Here is a 21,572-nt window from a genome sequence, read left to right on the forward strand (position 1 = left end):
ATTTCAACAGGCAATCCAAACAGTGCCTCTGCACCAATGCAACAAGGGATTCTATTCCCAATGCTTCCTCATTCCAAAGAAAACTGGGGGGGGGGGCGGCATTCTGCTTGATTCTAGATCTGTGGGCCCTCAACAAGCAAATTTGGAAAGAGAAGTTCAAGATGACATCCCTCAAGTTGATTCTGCCATTCCTTCAGCCAAGCAATTGGATGTGTTCACAGGATCTCAAGGATGCTTACTCCCACATACCAATGCAGCGTTCTTCATGGTGCTAACTGTTTCCAGGTCAGTGTGCGGTATTACCAATACAAAGTTTTCCCCTTTGGACTCTTCTACCCTGAGAATGTTCACAAAATGTTTGGCGGTAGCTGTGGCCCACCTGAGGCAAAAGGGAATTTAACTGTTCCTTTATCTGGATGATTGGCTTTTAGTATCATCACAGGTGACCACTCTTCACACATACTTAATGGACATGATACTTTGCTTGGAAAGTCTGGGATTCATAATAAATTACGAAAAGTCCAGTCTTCAACCAGCTCATACTCTCCAGTTCATAGGAGCAAGCCTTTCTCCCAGCAGACAAGGCTCAAACGTTTTGCACGCTAGTTCACAGTTGAAACATGTTTACGCCCCCTCAGCATGTCGGGTCCTAACTCTTCTGGGCCTCTTGGCGGCAACTATATATCTGATGCCACACACTCACCTGCATATGCACCGCCTACAGTGGGGCCTCAAAGCTCAGTGGTCCCAATTTACTCAGCCATTGCGCAAGAAGGTGACGCTAACCCAAGTGATGAAGAAAAACATAACATGGTGGCTGTCCCCCACCAATTTTAACTATGGGAGCCCTGTTCCGCAAACTGGTGCACCAAATTGTTCTGACCACAGATGCATTGACAAAAGGCTGGGGGGCTCATTTACGGCACATGAAGATGCAAGGTCTATTGGTCATCGTCAGAAAGAATCCATTAAATCTTCTAGAGCTGAGAAGAATAAAGAATGCCCTCTGCACATTCCACGGCCAGCTTCGGGGAAAGAACATGATGATACACACAAACAACCAAGTGGCCATGTTCTACATAAACAAGGAAGGAGGATAAGGTTCCTGGATCCTCGGCAGGGAAGCAATTCAAATCCTGGAACGGGCAGAGGTGCGCACCATATCGTTACAGGAAAATTATCTCCCAGGAGTTGTAAATGCCAAAGCAGACTCAGCAGAATCTTCTATCCTCATGAGTGGGCTCTCAACAAGGATGTAGCAACAATACACAACAAGAAGGTTCGGATGTTTTGCTCAGTCTATCCAAGCTAGGAACAATTGGCCCTAGATGCGTTCCTCATTCCATGGATGAGAGGACTCTTCTACGCTTATCCCCCAATACCATTAATATCCCGGACAATCCAAAAATGCATCACGGACATCGTGGATCTCATCTTCATTGCTCTGGCCTGGCCAAGACACCCTTCGTACGCCTATCTAGTTCAACTATCCATCAGTCCTATCTCATTAGGGAACAATGCGGATATGCTGACTCAGAAAGGAGGCACCCTGTTGCCCCCTAGGCATTCCTCCCTACAGCTCACAGCATGGAGATTGAAAAGAGAGTATTAAACCACCTTCAGTTACCTACAGGGATCCAGGATATCCTAGTGTTGACTAGAAAGTTTTTCCTTTTGGAAGCCTATCAATGCAATTGGCAGCGTTACATGACCTGGTGTGAAGAGAAAAGTATAGAACCATTCTCCTGTTCACCGGAAATATTGTTGGAGTACTTGCATATGCTCTATAAGCAGGATTGGCAACATCTGCCAGAGTTCAGGTGAAGCACTATAGCGGTGTATCCTCTCCCATTCAATGGTCTTCCCACTTTCAACCATTCTCTAGTGTCGCATTTCATGAAAAGGATCTTAAAATTGAGGCCACCCATGGCAAAACCTCCAGTTCCCTGGGACATAAATCTGGTATTGGAACAACTCATACTGCCACCCTTTGAACCTATGGACAATAGCCATATGAAATATTTGACTTGGAAAGTAATATTCCTAGTCACAGTAACTTCAGCAAGGTGGGTTAGTGAGCTACAGGCCTTGGTTCACTACCTTCCATTCTTGCAATTTCACCATGATAAAGTTACTTTAAGAACGCATCCGTCCTTACCAAAGGTAATCTCGGCTTTCCATCTGAATCAAATTATCATATTACCCACCTTTTTTCCAAGGCCACAGAAAAATGAGAGGGAGCGACTCCTCCACACCTTGGACTGTAAGAGGGCTTTGGCTTACTATAAGCGAAGAACACATGCAGCAAATCGAACTTCTCAACTTTTTGTGTCTTTCAGTTCTAAGGTGCCAGGTCTACCGGTAGCAAAGAGGACTTTGTCAAATTGGATATCCCAATGCATTCAGTTTTATTATTCAAAGCGCTCAGCAAAACTATCAAATCCAGTCAAGGTGCATCAAGTGAGAGCCATAGCAGCTTCAATTACACATCTCCACAAGTACTGTGGCTGGACATTTGTAAAGCAGCCGTGTGGTCATCTCTACATACCTTCACGTCGCTCTACTGTCTTGATCAGCAGGTAACTTCGGATGCTGCAGTAGGTTCAGCAGTATTAGGCTGGTTGACAGGAAGTTGATTGTCCACGACCATTGCGGGTTGAGCACACAACAAACATTACCTCTGCAAGGGGTGGGCACCCTCCCACCCTACTTTAGTATCCATCATTGTGCATGACACAACCATATCGACAGAAAAAAAGCAGGTTTGCTTACCATAAACGATGTTTTCCGTAGATAGGATGAATTAGCCATTCTAACCCACCCACCTCACTGGACAAGTCTCTTCACCTTTGCTGCACTAAATAAACTATTTTATAGGCTGAGGAGGATCAGTAATCATGCAGGAAGAGCTGTGCAGGCACGCAGAGTCAAAGCTCTGTATTCTTAGAGAGAAGCTCCACCCAGGGCTGCATGGAGGATGTCCTAGACAGCATGGCTAATTCATCCTGCTATCTACAGAAAACACCATTTACAGTAAACAAACTTGCTTATCCTGGTTCCTTCTTATTTCTCTCATTGGTTTTTCAGAGAATGGTTTCCTATGTGTAGATGTGTTTTTGGTGTTCAGTATGTTTAGTAAGTTCTAGGAATGTAAATCTTAGTCTGACACAAAAACTATTCTGAAAAGCCTTTTCTATTGCAGTACATAATTCTTCAGGTTGATATTAAACCTCAAGACAAACCCCAAGAATTAAATCTCCTGCCATCGACTGACAAAATTCTATCTGAGTAAATTTTTACCCAGATAGAATTTAGCTAGATAAAATGAGGGAGGACAAAGGGACATTTTAGGGGCATTTTCTAAATTTATCTGGATAGTGCCAGTAATAAATAGCGCTATCCATATAACTTTAGGTGGGTAAGTCTGGCTGGGGAAATCATTCCTAAAGCTACATGAGTAACTTTAAGGGCGTGCTTATTCAGTGGCAGACTTACCTGGGTAAATCTTATTGAATATCCTGGCTAAAATTACCCAGCTAACATCCCCCTCATTATACTTCTTAATGTGGACTTCTCTGTGTCTAGTGAAACTGATACAGTGTGTGTCACTCTATTTTATATTCTTCATAAACATTTCAAATTGCCTATTGCCTTGAAGATTTATTAGCTTTGTAGATTTTTTTTTTTTTTTTCTGCTCTGAGATTATGGTGAATGAATATTATTTAACCTGTTTGAGTATAATTTTATTTTATGTTTTGTGGAGCTATATATCTTTTTGAGAAATGTTTTATCTTGCCTTTTTAAATTAAATGGCTTTATGAATTGCTTTTCAGGAGCTTTCTTCATGATATTTCTGCTGCCCGCCGCTGTTTTTTATTTGCTATGGATCTGTGAACAAAAAGATGCCAGCATTCTGATCTTGCCTTTGGCTTTGCCAGCATTTGAGAGTTTGTGGGATATCAGAGTATTTGGTGTATTTCTTCTGTGGTTCTTTGCTCAAGCTCTATTCTACCTACTTCCAATTGGAAAGGTAATAAATTAATTGATCACTTTTGTATAGCAGTTTGGGCTGACCTTTTTGTTTAACTCCCTTCACCTCCCACACGAAAAAAAAAAAAAGAGATTTGTACTAACCTGTTCTCCAATTAGTGTTTTCTGTGAATTTGCACTGATTGTGCCTTTGACCTGATGTGCAGCGTTCCTAAGGGCTCCATGCTTAAGAGTTCTAGAAATAGAACTGTGCTATACTGAGAACACAATGCCAACCGATTTGCTTCAACTGTCAGTGTGTTTTCTTTCATGACTCTGGCAGAAACTCTTACCATGCAATCTGCTTTTTACATTTATTTTAATTTTGCTCATAGTTTCACAATGTCAAGTTTTCTACATGCAGGAAGATGAGTCATAGAGATCCCCATCTGGAACTCATGGAGAAATTCATCGGGAAAAGTAAATCCAGCCCATCAGCATCTACATGACACCGATTGCTGGCAGTGTATAGACATTGAAGAAATGTAGATCTCCCTCAATACTGAGCATCCATAGAGGAAAGGGAAACAAACTATCATCTAGCTCTTCTTATCCGATGAAAGCAAAAGATTATGCTTCAGTGGTCCAGCATCGGACAAAGGCTAAGAAGCATCTGTGCATGATACCAGGAGCAGGCAGGTTTGGGCTGAGCTCTAAATCCCTTGAAGCATACCTGCAGAGAGGAAGCTTACTCTTGCATCCATCTCAGGAATCACAATAGCCTCCAAGGGCCCAAAGGCCAGCCACTGATCTTCAAGTGACCTAGGAAAATGTGACCACTCCTCCTGCTTCCCATACTGTATTTGCATTGGCTTTTTTTTTTTTTTTAATTTAAACTTTTATTTAACAAGGCATAGGATTGCAATGTAATTAAATAAAAATATTTTGAAGAGCAATTGAATGAAATCCAGGCAGTATTACATCACAGAACTGCAGTATATCAACATTGTTGGCAGCCTTGCAAATGGAGGTACAACTACTGCTTGAGACTGATAGCATCTGGTGGAAGGCCCTTGATGCCAGCTCCTGGAGAGGCATTGGCATCAAGAATTGCTACACTGGTTTCAATTTGCAGTGCATCATGGGTTGAGGAAGAGGCTTCCCTAAGGCACAGAAGTTTTATTGGGGTTTAGACACCAACAGACAAGGAACAACTTCACTGAGGCCTTGTCTTCTGGCCAGATCAAATCCAGATTGAATTGCCAACTTAGGAGTACTCTAGACTGCGCCAACCTGGCGCAGTCTAGAGTACTCCTAAGAGTATGCCTATCAAGTGGAATCTCCTTAAGGACTCATTTACAGGTTTAGCAAAATAATTGTGGAAACCATTGCTTTGATTTCCAGGAGGAAGAAGACTCCAGGTCAAAATTGCTCGACATTCTCCAATTTGTGGACAAACCTGCCCCATTCTCCCCAAAACGACAAATCATGGTGGTACCCATCAGTGAGATTCTGCAGAAGGCATAGATGAGAATGTAGGAGAATCTCCTCTTTGTCACCAGTAAATAAGAAGTTGGATGCAATATAACGTGTACAGAAAGCTCTGATTCAAGAAGCAAAACATGTCTGCTCAATCAGTTGTAGAACCCACTCTTCTGTGCCCCTGGGGAAGGGACTCTGTGGCTTACTGGTCATGCTGCTGCTATTCTCGTGCTATTGCCGCGTTTGTGGAGCTAGAGAGCCATGAGTGTGCCCTAACCCGGGGTCTACTCTCTACCAGTGCTCAGAGTTTTCTTTTCAGTTTGTCTTGAGGAGGGTGTAAAAGATGAATGCAGTGCTGTCGATTCCCATTCCCTTAACTTATTGGGAGAGAGGTTTATCAGAGTGCTATGCTCAGTGCCCGCATAGTGATGCCATATGGGTGGAGGGAATGCTTCATGGGTCAGAATATGTGAAACATATTGAAAGAGGTGAATGGTATGCAAATGCTTCATGGGTCAGAGTATGTGAAACATATTGAACGAGGTGAATGGTATGTTGAAGCATCTCCCTCGGGAGATATTGATGCCCTAGTGCAGTGATTCCCAACCTTTTTTGTGTCATGGCACACCTGGCACAGGGTTCATTTCATCGTGGCACACCACCACCTTCACAATCATCATCTTGTCTTCCCTGTCACCCCACCTCTGCCATAATCACCTTCCCTGTCCCTCTACCCCTTCCTTTCTCCCCACCCCTGGCTTCATCACCTTCTCTTCTCTTCCTTCAGCCTCCTAGCATCATTATCACCGAATGCTATCTTCCTTCTTCCTTTTTCCCCACCACCCTGGTATCATCACCTTTCTTTCCTCTCCTGCCACACCCCCTGACCTCATCACTTTTCTCTTGCCTTCTCTCTCCTCCACACCCTAGCATCATCATTGTCCCTCTCCTTCCACCCTTCTGGTATTATCAACACCTTCCCTTTCCCTCCACCCATATGGCATCACTACCACCTCCTCTTCCCTCTTACTTCACCCTTCTGGCAATATTACTAACTTCTCTTCCCTTTCTCCTGACATCACCTTGTTTTCTTCCCTCTCCCCAACCCCTCACCATCCACCCACTGGCACCACCAGTGGACCTCTACCAGAGATATCCCACACAAGCACCACTGAGAGGAAATAGTTCCAGGACCATCCTGTGCTGCGGGCTATCATAGGAAAAGACCTGCTTGCAGGTCCTACATCTTGAACTAAGTTCATTACCCATTCCTCGGGTACCATTGCAGTATAATAAAGTTATTTCTCTGTTGTCCATCACTGTGGTTACTCACCACTGAGACTGCGCCTGTCGTGGTGAGTAACCACAGGGCTTCTCCTTGTGGGTGGAGTCTACCCTTACCACGACCCAGGGGCCCACTGTCTAACTCTAGACACACAGAACATAACACAATCATCTTAATCTTCCCTCTCCTCTGGCATCATCACCTTTCTTCCTTCTGCTTGTAACCCTCTGTCATATCACCTTCCTTGTCCATCCACCTAGCCCCTCTAGACTTTCTCATAATCTTCCCTCATTTCCCACCCCCTGCCATCATTACCTTCCCTCCCCTCTCCTTTCTGGCATAATCACCTTCCCTTCCCTCTCCTTTGCACCATATGGCACATTAATTTTTTCCTACCCCCACCCCCACTTGGCACGTTTAGCTGTTTCTCCCCCCCCCCCCCCCCCCCCCCCCCCCAGAACCAGCACAAGTCTGAGCAGCATTTCCCTGCTGCTGCTTCCTCCTCTGCCGGCTTGCCTCTGCAATAGTAATAGGATGATGCTAGCCTGTCTTGCAAGAGAGAGCTAGCAGAGAAAGAAGCAGCAGCAGATAGGCACTGCTTTGTCTTTTCATACATGGCTCTTCTCAAGGCACACCAGTTGGGAAACACTGCCCTAATGGACAAGAGAATGGAGTGTAGGAAAACACATGGTCTGTTTGACCTAAGATGTTTTTGAAATGGCATGGAGGGTCCCTACAGTAGGTATTGGCGCCCGCAAATTTCCATGGCTTCAGACATCTGACCTCAGAAAAGATATCCAGGAAAGACTTGCAGACATACCATGCAGTGGAAGGAATCTCTTTGGAGATAAGTTTGAGGCAACGGCTCAAATTAAAGACGACTGTGCTATGCTTCAGATCAAAAAAGGATACAGATTACATTTTTTGGAAACCACACCAAATTATTCCTGATAAGTTGTTGGTTTGTTTCTCAACATCAGGAACTGAAATAAAAGGAATTCTCTTACAGGCCAATATGGTCGAACAGATTCCTAGTAAAGGAAAAATTGAAAATATTTTCTCTGGGCATTTTGATTTCCTTTTATAGAAAAAGGGGATTGGCTATGCTTCCTCACTGTAAAGGATGCTTATACCCATAAAGATATTTCCAAGTCACAGGAAATATGTCAGATTTTTAATAGGGAAATGCCACTTTCAGTATCGCATACTGCCAGTCGTCCCAGTGTTAGCACCACTTATGTTCACAAAATGACTTGCAGTGGTGGATGTGCATCTATGCATATTATGGTATGCATGTATTTTCCTATCTAGATGATTGCCTGGCCAAGAGCAAGTGTCAAGGATGTGCTATAGAATCATTGAGCAAGACCTTCTGGGTGCTAGAATTGCTAGTTTGTCATTATCCCAAAATTATCTCAATTCCCATTTAACCCAGTCATCTCAATTGAAACTTATGGGAGTTCTGCTAGATAGGACTCAAGTGAAAGCCTTCCATAGGAAAGGATCATCAAATTGATATCCATAGTGTAAGAAATAAAACAGAGTCAGCAAACATTAGCATGGAACATGTTGAAGATGTTGGGCCACATGGCATCAACAGTGCATGTAACACCCTTGGCACATCTCCAAATAAGATGAGCCTTAGGGACTCTATGTTCACAATAGACTCAAGCAACTCAGGATCTTCAAGATGGCATCCAGGTTACCCAGTAGCTCACGGACTTCCAGTCCTGGTAGCTGATAATCAAATCTAGCCAAGTGACTCTCCTTCCAAATTCCTCCAACTCAAATTGTCCTAATCATGGATGTGTCTAACCTGTGCTGGGGAGCACATGTAAATAAGCTGCATACCCAAATTGTCTCAGGGAAAGATTCATCAGATACATTTCCTAGAGCCTAAGGGTGGTATAGATCTTTCAGAGATCAGTCGTCCAACAAAATTGCCCTCATTCAGACAACCAGTCAGGTAGCAATGTTTTATGTGAACAAGAAGAGAGAGGTACAGGATTGTACTGCCTGTGTCAGGAAGCTGTCCAGATGTGGTCCTGGGCTGTTTCTCAAGAGATGGCCTAAGGGCCACATATCTTCTCTGAGGGCAAGCAGGATGGTGGGCCTCACACACATGGGTGACATCATCAGACAGAGCCCCATATGCAGAAAACTTGTCAAAGTTTCTCAAACTTTGACTAGGCACACTGAGTATACCCATCATGCCCTATACCACTCGTCCATGTGAAGTCCTTCTACTGTCTCTCTTTTTCCGCAGAGCTGTAAATCTCATGGTGTGAATGAGCTCACTTTGGCAATTTTTTTGGTCTTGTGGAAAACTGTTTTTTCTTGGGTTTTTCATAGGATTTTTTCTTGTTCTGTCGCCGGGTCCTTCTCAGTGCCCTCCAGTAGTGTCTCCTAGTTAGGGTTTTTGGTGATTTCAGTAAGTTTCCTTTTGTAGTCAATTCCCCATGGCAGCAGTGCATTGGTGCCCACTGGTCATTGATCCCCACCACCATCGTTTTCAATTCATGCCCCTTTTGTTTCGTCCGACATGGCCATGTCCGGTTTTCGGCGATGCCCCATAGTGCCCGAGGACCATGTCCACCATGGATCTGCAATAGATATGTGTCCTCTACCTGGGGACATTACAAGATGTCTGGAGTTGCCGCTTATGTGCACAGATGACCCTGAAGGGACATCGGCTTTGACTCAACAAAATGGAACAGCTCTTCGGGTCAAAGAAATCCGAGCCATCAAAAAATGGAACAGCTCTTCGGGTCAAAGAAATCCGAGCCATCAGCACTGGAGGACAGGGGTGCTGAAGACAGACTATTGTCTATCTCCTCCAGGCCAAGGACATCAGGTTCCTCCTCATCGGCCTTGGCACCAGGGAAAGACTGGGCTAAGCATCGAGGGAAGACGAAGAAGCATTGGCTCTGGTCCCCATCGATGCATGGGGATGCACCAGCTTGCCGCGACACCCTGAAGGGACCCTGTGGCAAGGAATTCCAATCCTCCATCGGTGCTGAGGTTCTGCGATGGTCTCTACCAGTCCTGATGCCATTCACTGATCCACTCATTAATAATGCAAAGAGAGATTTTTATTAAAGTAAAATTTATAAATTCCAACACAACCCCAGAATGTTGTTCTCCATAGTGCATAAACTTACCAAACTTTCTAGCGATTACAAAGCACCATTACCAGAAAACAGATGTAATGAGATTGCCCACTTCTTCAAAGAGAAAGTTAGTAACTTAATCACCAACAACCTCAGTGGCAGCACACAAAGCATCAAAATGGAAAAAAAAGAAATTCCTAGTTGGACTAATTATCCCAGGACAAGCAGGATGATAGTCTCGTTAATGCCTTGTTATCTCTCGTTAATGCCTTGTTATCATGTTTTTACTGTTCAATGTAAAGCGCCATGCCGTGCGCTTTACATTGCCGTGCGCCATGCCGTGCCTTGTTATCATGTTTTTACTGTTCAATGTAAAGCGCCATGCCGTGCGCTTGTTTTTGCGTTACAATGTGAACCGATATGATATCCTGGATGAATGTCGGTATATAAAAATTTTAAATAAATAAATAAATAGTCCTCACATATGGGTGACATAACTGGATGAAGCCCTATCACGGAAAACTTTGTCAAAGTTTCTAGAAACTTTTGACTGGCACAGTGAGCCCACTGAGCATGCCCAGCATGCCATGATCCCTCAAGCCACAGGGGTCTCCCTTCAGTCTTCGTTTTTCCGTGCTGCAGTTAGCATCACGGTGAGGGAGCCCTGTGTGACTTTTCTCATACAAAATACTAAGAGAAAAAAAGTTTAAAATTTCTCATTTCATCCCTGTCTGCACCGGCCGGTGAATACTTGTTTTTTCCCGGTCGATTCCGGTTAAACAGAATTTTTCTATCAGAAGGCCTCGACGGCTGTCCGGCCTTCATAATGGCAATGGGTTTTAAAAATTGCCCTTGCACTATGTCTATCACCGACCCGCATGTCGAGTGTGTGCTGTGCTTGGGTGAATCTCATAATGTGTCCTCCTGTCCACAGTGTGCCGAAATGACAGCCAAAGGCAGGTGAGCCCGTCAGGAGAAGATGGAACATCTCTTCCTTATTCGGTTAATGCTATCGACGTCGACATCGACTCAGTCATCTCCAGCTGGAGTGGCTAAAAAATTAGTCTTTCGAAAGCGTCGCCCTGACGGCTCCGGTGACCGATTATCACAGACTCCATCCCGGTCATCGGTAAAATCTACATCTGTGCTTGAGAAGAAAAGCACCGAAGATCTGGAAAAGCATCGCCATAATCATCGGACATCGACACCCGATGTCACATTGATTCCGGGAACCCCTTCAATGCCAAAGGAACCATCGCCGAAAAGGTCTTGAGTGGAAGAATCATAGATGCCCTCGATGCCTCTCACTCCAAGGCGTTCCTCACCGGTAATAGTGCCGGGTACCGAGCTACCACAGAGACCTGTGGAAGTGCCGGTTCCGCCTTCTCTGCCACCCCCTATAGCTGCTCTGACCTCACCAGCTATATGGGAGGAACTGGATGGTTTTATCTGCCAGGCAGTTAAAGACGCTCTCCGAGACCTTCAACCATCTATGCCGACGCCGGACCTCTCAATCTTCACACCAATCCTTTCGAAGCTCGATGCCCTCATCGGTGCTCTCCCGATACAACCAACGACACTGCAAATACCAATCCCCGTGAGTGAAGACGATGCCTCCAGGCTTTCTCCCATGCCTGAACCCGTTCCAGGGCCATCTGGGATTTTTCGGCTGAGAATTCCGGTGTCTCCATCGATGCCTATTTCTCCTCCATCGAAGCCACCGCAAAAGCCATCGATGCCTTTGTTCATACCTCACTCTACTCCCCTACGACACCCTTCATCAGACACCTGGGAGGAGGGAGACATGGATTCCTCATCAGAAGATGTACTGTCTGAGACATCCCCACCTGAAGAAAGGAGGAAGTCACCTCCAGAGGACCTCTCCTTTTCAAAATTTGTAAAGGAGATGGCTGACAATTCCTTTGCAGCAAGTAGCAGAAGAGGACACCAGGCAGAAGACCCTGGAAGTTCTGCAGTTTGTGGATCCTCCTAAGGAGGTTTTAGCAATTCCAGTCCATGAAGTCCTGGTTAACCTGCAGCACAAGACTGTGGGAGCACCCATGTTCAATCCCACCGGCGAACAAGCGGATAGAAGCCACCTACCTAGTTCAGCATATTCCAGGTTACCAGAAGGCCCAACTCCCACACCAATCTGTGGTGGTAGAATCTGCCCAGAAGAAGTCAAAGAGGATACGTCCCCACTCATCGACACCTCTTGGCAAAGAACAAAAGTTCTTAGACACTCTGGATAGGAAGGTCTTCAAGGCTTAATGCTTGTTTCCAGGATAGTGTCATATCAATTATATATGACTCAGTATCAACGCAATCTCTGGAAGCAGATGCAACAACTATCTGAGACTTTACCTCAACAGTTTGAAGACTCAGTAAATGACATAATACACAAGGACCTAGAAGCAGGCAAATATGAAGTCCGTGCAGCCTATGATAGTTTTGAAACCTCGTCCAGGATGGCTGCAACTGGAATCAGTGCACATAGGTGGGCCTCGCTGAAGGCCTCTCACCTCAGGCCTGAGGTTCAGGAAAAGCTAGCAGATTTGCCTTGTGCTGGTGTCAACCTTTTTGGAGGCAAGGTTCAGGATGCAGTGGCACAATTAAAAGAACACTCTGAAACTCTGCGCCAGCTCTCTGCTGTTCTAACAGAAACACCATCTTCTGCACATAGAACAGTACGAAAATACACCTGAAAACCCTATTACCGACCGCTGAGGTATTATCCACCAGCATCCCGTGGTAGGGCATCTAGACCAGCACAGAGAAGTCAGCCTAGGCAACCAAGGGCACCTAGGCCTCAACCTCTGCCTCAGACGGGCCCTGCATCAGGATTTTGAGAACCCGCCAGAGGACAGCAGCCACTCCACCAACCTGATCCCAGATCTGTCAGTGGGAGGTTAGGTCTCTTCCTTTCAACCCAATTGGTCAAACATCACAACAGATCAATGGGTACTATCCATTATAGCACAAGGTTACCAACTGGATTTTCTCACAGTACCAAAAGACTCTCCACCAAAGTCTTTTGGATACACAAAGATCACATCACTCTCCTGCACACAGAATTATCCACCCTTCTGAGAGCCAGGGCCATGGAACCAGTTCCCCGACCTCAGCAGGGCAGAGGATTCTACTCCCATTATTAACTCATTCCAAAGAAAACAGGAGGCCTATGTCCCATTTTTGACCTCCATAATTTCAACAAATTTCTATGGAAAGAAAAATTCAGAATGGTCTCCTTAGGCACCATGCTTCCCCTTCTTCAAGTAGGAGACTGGCTCTGTTCTCTGGAGCTACAAGACGCTTACGCTCACATTCCAATATTCCCTCCTCATCGCAAGTTTCTGCGTTTTCTGGTGGGTCATCAGAATTTTCAATACCAGGTTCTGCCATTTGACTTGCCTCAGCACCCCGAGTATTCACAAAGTGCCTAGCGGTAGCAGCTGCTCATTTGCACAAAGAAAATGTACACATTTTTCCTTACCTGGACGACTGGCTCATCAGAAGCCAGTCAAAGCAAGCAGCTCTCACTTCTCTCAGGCTCACAATCAATCTGCTCCACTCGTTGGGATTCCTAATCAACTACCAAAAATCACACCTCATGCCATCTCGCCTACTACAATTCATCGGAGCAGAGTTGAACACCATAATATCAAGAGCCTTCCTCTCAGAGGACCGGGCAGAGAGACACTCTCCGCATTAGCGAAATCTCTGCGCACGAAGAAACAGGCAACAGCACATCAGTTTCTAACTCTGCTCGGCCACATGGCCTCCACAGTTCATGTCACTCCTATGGCCAGATTAGCCATGAGAATAACCCAATGGACATTAAGATCACAGTGGATACAAGCCATTCAACCACTGTCGTCTCCAATTCAAATAACCCACCAACTATGTTCATCTCTCCTCTGGTAGGCACAGGCCTACCCTTCCAACAACCAGTTCCGCAAGTAACTTTAAATACAGATGTATCCACCTTAGGTTGGGGAGCACACATAGTCAATCTCCAAACTCAAAGTACTTGGACAAAACTCGAAGCAACATTTCAAATCAATTTCCTGGAGCTTCGAGCTATACGTTATGCTGTACATGCATTCAAGGACTGCCTTTCACACAAGACTGTTCTTATACAGACAGACAACACAGTAGCCACGTGGTACCTGAACAAACAGGGAGGTACGGGCTCGTATATTCTTTGTCAAGAAGCTGCACAGATTTTGGATTGGGCCCTGACACATTCCATGTTTCTCTGGGCCACTTATTTGGCAGGCATCCACAACGTTGTTGCAGATCGCCTCAGTTGTCAGTTCCATCCCCACGAATGGTCCCTGGATCCTTTGGTAACGACCAGAATATTCCAACACTGGGGCCAACCAACCATAGACCTCTTTGCATCCGAACTGAATCACAAAGTGGAGAAATTCTGCTCCCTATACCAGCGGACCAGCAAATACGCCAGGGCCGCCTTTGCTCGCCCCTGGAATTCAGGTCTTCTATACGCGTATCCCCCGATACCGCTAAAAACCAAAACTCTAGTAAAGCTACAACAGGACAAGGGGGCAATGATACTCATAGCCCCATATTGGCCTCGACAAGTGTGGTTTCCCATATTCTCGACCTTTCGATCAGAGAGCCAATTCGCCTGGGTACAGCTCCCACTCTCATAACTCAGGATCAGGGCAGGTTGCGCCATCCCAACCTTCAATCCCTATCTCTAACGTCCTGGATGTTGAAGACTTGATCCTACAACCACTCAATCTTTCAACTAATGTGTCTCAAGTGCTGGTAGCTTCACGTAAACCTTCCACATGAAAATTCTATCGTTCTAAGTGGAAACGATTCACCACGTGGTGCACGCAGAGAAGTATTGACCTCCTTTTCCTGCCCCCCACATCATCTTTACTAGACTATCTCTGGCACCTTTCAGATTCTGGTCTCCAGACCACGTCAGTAAGGGTACATTTAAGTGCTATCTCAGCTTAATGCACCGATATCAGCACAACCCCTTGTCAGTAGATTTATGAGAGGTTTAATTCACCTTAAACCCCTGTTACGACCACCAGTCACAGAATGGGACCTTAATGTAGTACTAATAAGACTCATACGTTCTCGTTTTGAAGCCATGGATTCAGAATCCATGGCTTCAAAAGGAGAATGATGAAAAAAAAAAAAATCCATTTTACTGTATAGGCTTTATAGCGCCTATACAGTAAAATGGATTGCGCTTCATGGACGCGCGTTGGACGCGGTTTGCATTTGCATGCCATTTAAATACAGTATCGAGCGGTAGGTGATCCGAACTTGCATGCGGCAAATGCGGGCGTGCCGGGCACTAACGCTCCTCTTTCAACCGCCCCTAACTGTATCGGCCCATAAGGTAGTGTCAGACTTCTACCTTAACCAATCAATCATCCTACCAATATTTTTCCCAGAACACGTGCACAAATGTGAACAAGCCTTGCACAATTTGGATTGCAAAAGAGCCTAACCACCCATCTGGAGTGGGCTGAAACCCTTAGAAAATCTATCCAGCTTTTTGTTTCTTTTGACCTCCAACAAAGCTACAAATGACATTGCCAAGTACACCTTTCTAATTGAATAGCATATTGCATCTCATCCTGTTATGTTCAGGCAGGTTTGACTCTGGATGTGCATGTCAAAGCTCATTGTGATAGAGCCATGGCAGAGTTGCCGGTCCAACAGAGTTCAGCCTCAATGAAAGATGGTGTTTAGTCTAAACGTTTGCATCCAATTGCTGTTTAGACTCCCAGTGCGGCAGTAGGTTTGGTCAATTTTTCCAGCAGAGTCTGAGGTTCGATTCCAATGCCATCAATTTCTAGGGCCCATTATTTCCAGGCTGCTCCATAAACAAAAATAAAATAACAAAATGAACTTGTTGCCCACATATCTGTGTGGACTTGCATCCTGCTGTTCTTGGAGAACACCTGTTACAAGTAAGCATCTTTTTCTTTCTATTCAGTTTTTTTTTGCTACTGGTTGATAGCTTACGCATAGATAGTTATTCTCATGTTTTCAAAAGGACCTGAGAAAAGGTGGTTCTACTGCCTTCTAGTAGTTTAATGAGCATTGTGAAAGTTGTAGAGCAGTGGTTCCTAGAGTTATCTGGCTAAATGTCTCTGAATATGGACCTAATATTGTTTTCCATATATGGATTTAACTGCTTTTAAAAATTAAATAGAAGCATGTGGATGTCTACAAAACTTATGGAGGTTGAAAAGTTGCCCATGCTTTGAAAAAGGTTGGGAGCCCCTGTTCTAGAGATAAGTTTCCACACTGCCCTCAAACATCTAGCCTGTCAGGTTTTCAGGATATCCCTTGAAATGTACATGGAGACCTTCGCTTTCATTTTTTATTTTTTTTTTAATTTTGTGTGGGAATTTGTGCTAGAACAAAAAAGAAATCAGTGGAAAAATGACTTTTCCACTGATTTTTTCCTGTGTGTGATATCAGCCATTTTTCGATTGACTTCTTTTCTTATAACATTGAAATTCCCAGGCAAAATAAAATAAAACCTGAAAATGAAGGTCCCTATATATATATATGACATATCTACATACAATTAAAGCCACACATGTAATTGTTATCTTGTGCATGTTCATTATGGATATCCTGAAAACATGATTGGTTTGAGGTCTCTGAGAACATATTTGGGAACCACAAACTCCTGCCATCCAGGCATGTGACAGGTCATGTGGTGTATCAGCATGTGATCATTGGGGATATCAATTACAGGTAATTACCCTTATTTTTTTGATTTATATTTTGCTTTTTAGTACTTCAGTGTGGATTATTTGCAATCAGATTATCCTTTAAGGGAGATTTAGCAGTTCATCTTATGGTTGGGAATAGATTTTAATCACTGTTATGGTCCTAATGTAGAAATATCTATACTGTACAATATTTATTGTATTTATTTTAAATTACTTATGAACCATTTTCCCTGCTCCAGTAGGGACTGTCCAAAGTGTAGTGTACAGTAAAACATACACAATTTGAGATTCTAGCTATAAAATAAGATTGTAGAGCGTTTTCATGTGATCTTGAGTATCAAAATGCTTCATTGCTATATATCTATTATTTATTTATTTAAGGCTTTTATATACCGACTTTCTTGATACAAATCAAATCAACTCGGTTTACATTGAACTAAACAGACAATATAATTAACCAATCAACAAGAGAAAAAGGAGCATAAAAGTTACATTATAACAAGGATGCCTTAACTTGAAGTAAGAAATAAAGAGGGGGTGAACAAGATAAATAAATAAATACTATATACAAAAGAGGGGGGCAAGGAGCCAACCTCTTTAATAGATACTATACATGAAAAATATGGAAAAATTTGTATACATAAGTGGGTGATGGAACAATTCTTGATCAGGCAATGGGGTTTGTAGTGGGGAAGGCTTGGCTGAACAGCCATGTCTTTAGTTTCTTTTTAAAAGTTGTTAGACAATTTGCTTTTCCTTTTACACATCCCTTTATTTCACCCATCTGATTTAATCCCTGAGTAGCACTTTTTCAGAGGGAGATTGCTTTTTTGTGTACCTAAGCGTAGAGATCAAAATCAGTATCCTGCCTACACTTCAGTTAAAAATATTTATTCCTTCTGTAAAACATATTTATACATGGAATTTTTTTTTCTATGCCATTTCTGTCACTCCCAATATTGAGGACAAAGAATCTGTTTAAATGTGAGGCTGCTTCTTTGCTTCTGTTTTGAATAAATAATTTTAACAGATTGACATTAAAACCGCCAGCATGTTCTTTCATTGCATTTCGTCGTCATAATCTGTATGTTTTACCTTTGGCAGGTAAAACATGGGAAAATATGACTATTTACAATATATTTTATAGTTTTGTATCCTTTGAGGTTAGGCCGTGAATATATTTAATTGTGTTTTAAGATGCATGCTAGCAACCGAGAAAAGCAATTTCTGCCATATTTAGCTATAATGTTTGTGCTTTATTCTAAGGTTGTAGATGGAGTGCCACTCTCAAATGGAAAGAATCTGAAGTATAGGATAAACGGTAAGTTTGTATCTTTCTCAAAACTGAATAACTTGAAATATCAGATGAGACTGACAAATGGTATATGCTTGGAATATGGCCATTGCTTGAAGTTGATTACTGTTTTTAATCGCTGAAGTTCAGCTGCTAAATGGTAGACTATTGTTTCCCAAAACAGTCCAAAATTTCAGGTGTACTCACAGATCAACCACTTATATAAAAACACTTAATACATTTTATCATTAACAGGTATAGCCAGAACATAGCTCAAATATGTCTCAATCAAAGAACTGCTGCTGTTATCATTAGTCCAAAAACACTTATTTTGAAATTTTGATCAAAAATGTCCCTGTGGAGTTTAGCACCAATCCATCTCTGGATTTTATTACGTGTACTTTTGCATATGCGGTTAATCTGTGAGAGCATTCTGTTTTCCATTGCAGAAGACCTCCTCCATTGAGTTTTTGGTGACCAATATTGGGGAGTTAATGTAATATATATAGTTTCCTATTATTCCTTTTTTCTCAGGATTCAGACAGGTTAATCCACGACCAGTGGGTTATATGCACCTCTACCTGCAGATGGAGTTGGAGCAAAGCTGACGTCACGGTGTGTGTGTGTGTGTGTGTGTGTGTATGTATGTGTGTGTGTATATATATATATATATATATATATATATATATATATATATATATATATATATATATATATACCCGCCAGTATTCTCTGTCTACAGCAGATGTTGGACGTAGATCTCCCTACTGGAGATTGCATTCAGTGGAGTTCTCATGAGGTGATAAGTTGTAGTCCCTCCCTCAGTGGAGTTCTCATGAGGTGATATCTGGTGATCTCTCTGTCCAGTAGCTGGTTTTCCAGCTTGGACTTAGCTTCCAGGAGAGAATCAGCTGAGAAGCTAGGGGGTACAGGAAGCAGAGCGAGGCAGTGAAGATGTTAGCCCTCTCTCCCCATAGCCGGAGATTGAATCTGTACTTGGCAGGGATGGGCTGAGCTCAGGTAAAGAGTTAAAAAAAAAATAAAAATAGCAAGAAGAGGGGTTTAGGGATTTCTCATAGGACAAGCAGGATGGTAGTCCCCTCACATGTGGGTGATATCATAAGATGGAGCCCGGTGTACTACTATCCGTGCGTCCATGCGAGGTCCCTCTTCATTTTTTTTTTTCCCACCTTGTGGTAGTGGAGCTCTGTTCTTTCATTCGTTTTTTCAAAGTCTTTCCATTATTTTTTCAGTAGTTTCTGCACCTGGTCCCTCTTCCACCAGTTGGTTGAATTTTTCCCTTGTTGCGGTCGATTACTGGCATGTCACCGGACATTGACCACTCGCCGGCTGTTTTTTTAGGGCATCATCCAGTTTTCGACTTATGTCCCCAGTGCCCAAGGACCATGTCTATCACTGATCCGCATGAGGTTTGTAACCCCTGCCTGGGGGCATCGCACGATGTCTGGGGGTGTGCTCTCTGCGATCAAGTGACCCCCGAAGTTCATCGCGCCCGGATGGAAAAGCATTTTGGCAAAATGTCAGACTCATCTACTTCGGCGCTGGGGACGTCGACACCGGGAGGCTGCGGGGAGCCACTAGTTGTGCCGTCCCTCTCCACTCCTCCATTGGGACTCTCTCTCGGGGCCAGAGATAGGCCATCTCCGTTGTTCTAACATTCCAAGACATCGGGATTTTCGCCTTCCTCTGCACCAGAGAAGGACCGGGCCAAGCACTGAGGGAAGCCCCGCAAGCATCGTCACCGGTCGAAGTCTTTGCAAAGCACCGGGTTAGGTGCGGCACCAGCGTGACCCTATGGAGAGGAGGCCGAGGCCTCTATCAGACCTGGGAGTTCCAGGCGTTCCTCCACAGGTGTCTGTGCTGGGCACCAAGCCTTGAGGCTCCGAGAAGGCTTGGTGCCCATCTCCTCCTCCTCAGTCCATTCTTTCTTCAGTGGACTTTCAAGAGGAGTTGGATCACAGGGTTCAGCTAGTGGTGCTACGAGCCCTGCGGGGTATTGAGTTGCCATTGGCACCAGTTGCCATGCCGGTGCTGGAGCCTATGCCGTCTCTCTTGGCGCCCCTGCTCGAGCGTCTAGATGTCCTTTTGGGTGTACTTCCGATACAACCAGTGCCCAGGGCACTGATGCCCTCCTCCGGAACGATTCCCATTATCGGGTCCTCCAAGGAGGAAGAATCGATGTAGCCAACAACAGCCGTGGGAGCGCTAGTTCCACGGCTGCGATTTCCCAATTCTGCCCCCGGGCCATCGGGGTTTGTGGGGTCGTCGATGCCCTTGGGGGCCATAAGTGTCCTCAGTGCCCAAACCGAGAGGCTTGGTTAGGGACCCTCCATGTCGGTCCCCAGGGGACCTTAGTGAGGAGGAGCTCCCATATCATCTGTGGGGAGATGATAGCTCAGAGTCCTCTTCAGATGGCTCAGGCGACCTTCTCTCAGAACTGTCTCTGCCAGACAAGAAGCATAGGTTCCCCCATCCAAAAGCCTTTCCTTTGCGGGCTCTGTCCTGGCGATGGCGGAGGCCATCCCATTTCAACTTCTCGTGGAGGAGGACACCTGGCACAAAATCCTGCAAGTCCTCCGGTTTGCGGATGCCCCAAAGGAAATAGGGGGCGGTCCCAGCCCATGACATTTTCAAGGAGCTACTCCTCAGGATCTAGGAACACCCCATGACCATTCCTGTGGTCAATCGGAAGGTAGATGCAATTTACTTAATACAACAAGTGTTTGGGTTTGAGAGGCATCACCTTACACATCAATCTGTTGTGGTGGAGTCCGCCCTCAAGAAAGCCAAGCGCTTCCGCACCCCCGCCTCTTCTGCTCCAGGTCGAGAGCATAGGATGCTTTGGGAAGGAAGCCTATCAGGGCGCTATGCTCATCGTTCTCATTGCCTCCTACCAACTGTATATGACCCAGTACAAACGGAACTTGTGGAAGCAAGTCCAGGAACTGTCAGAGTGCCTGCCTCAACAGCAGCAGGACACGCTTTCGGCGGTGGTACAGCAGAGTCTGGAGGCAGGTAAATACAAGGTGAGATCTACCTATGATGTTTTTGAGATGGTGGCTGCAGCAGACATTGGCGCCCACAGGATGGCCTGGCTCAGGCTCTCGGACCTTCGACCGGAGGTCTAGGAGAAGCTGGCATATCTGCCCTGCTTGGGGGAGAATCTCTTCAGGGATAGGGTCAGGGATGCGGTGGCGCTACTGAAGGACCACTATGAGACCCTTCAGTATCTTTTGGCCAGTACCTCTGACCCACCATCCTCAGTTAGAAAATCCTCCTAACAGGGCTCTAGGAAGTCCTTCTATCGCCAGAGAAAATATTACCCTCCTGTCTCGAGAACACGCATGCCACATGTGGCTTCCCAGGGTTGCTCCAGGCACCGGACGGCCCCCAGGACTCATCCAGCTCCTCAGCAGAGCCCCGCTATGGGATATTGACTGGGAGCAGGGGAACATGAGCCAGTCTTCCTTACCCTCGGCGCCCTGCCCTCCAGTTGGGGGCAAGCTGTGTCTATTTGCAGACACTGGCCCCATGTTACCTCAGATCAGTGGGTTCTCTCCATCGTTCGCCAAGGGTACAGGCTAAACTTCAGGGATGTCCCTGCGGACTCTCCCCCATGTCCATCATGGGCTTCGTGGACTTATCAGGAAATAGTTTCAACAGAGCTCTC

General features: G+C 44.9%; 1 protein-coding gene across 1 annotated transcript in view; it reads left to right on the forward strand.

The window, feature by feature from the left end:
• LBR (lamin B receptor) overlaps positions 1-21,572 on the forward strand; it is a 183,667-nt gene that overhangs the window by 75,356 nt on the left and 86,739 nt on the right. Inside the window, exons 6-7 of the mRNA XM_029593088.1 lie at positions 3,835-4,031; positions 17,854-17,908. Of these exons, the coding sequence (XP_029448948.1) occupies positions 3,835-4,031; positions 17,854-17,908 (252 nt within the window). The remainder of the gene's footprint in view (positions 1-3,834; positions 4,032-17,853; positions 17,909-21,572) is intronic.

The sequence above is a fragment of the Rhinatrema bivittatum genome, chromosome 3 (genome assembly GCF_901001135.1).
Source record: "Rhinatrema bivittatum chromosome 3, aRhiBiv1.1, whole genome shotgun sequence".
In the NCBI taxonomy this organism is placed as follows: domain Eukaryota; kingdom Metazoa; phylum Chordata; class Amphibia; order Gymnophiona; family Rhinatrematidae; genus Rhinatrema; species Rhinatrema bivittatum.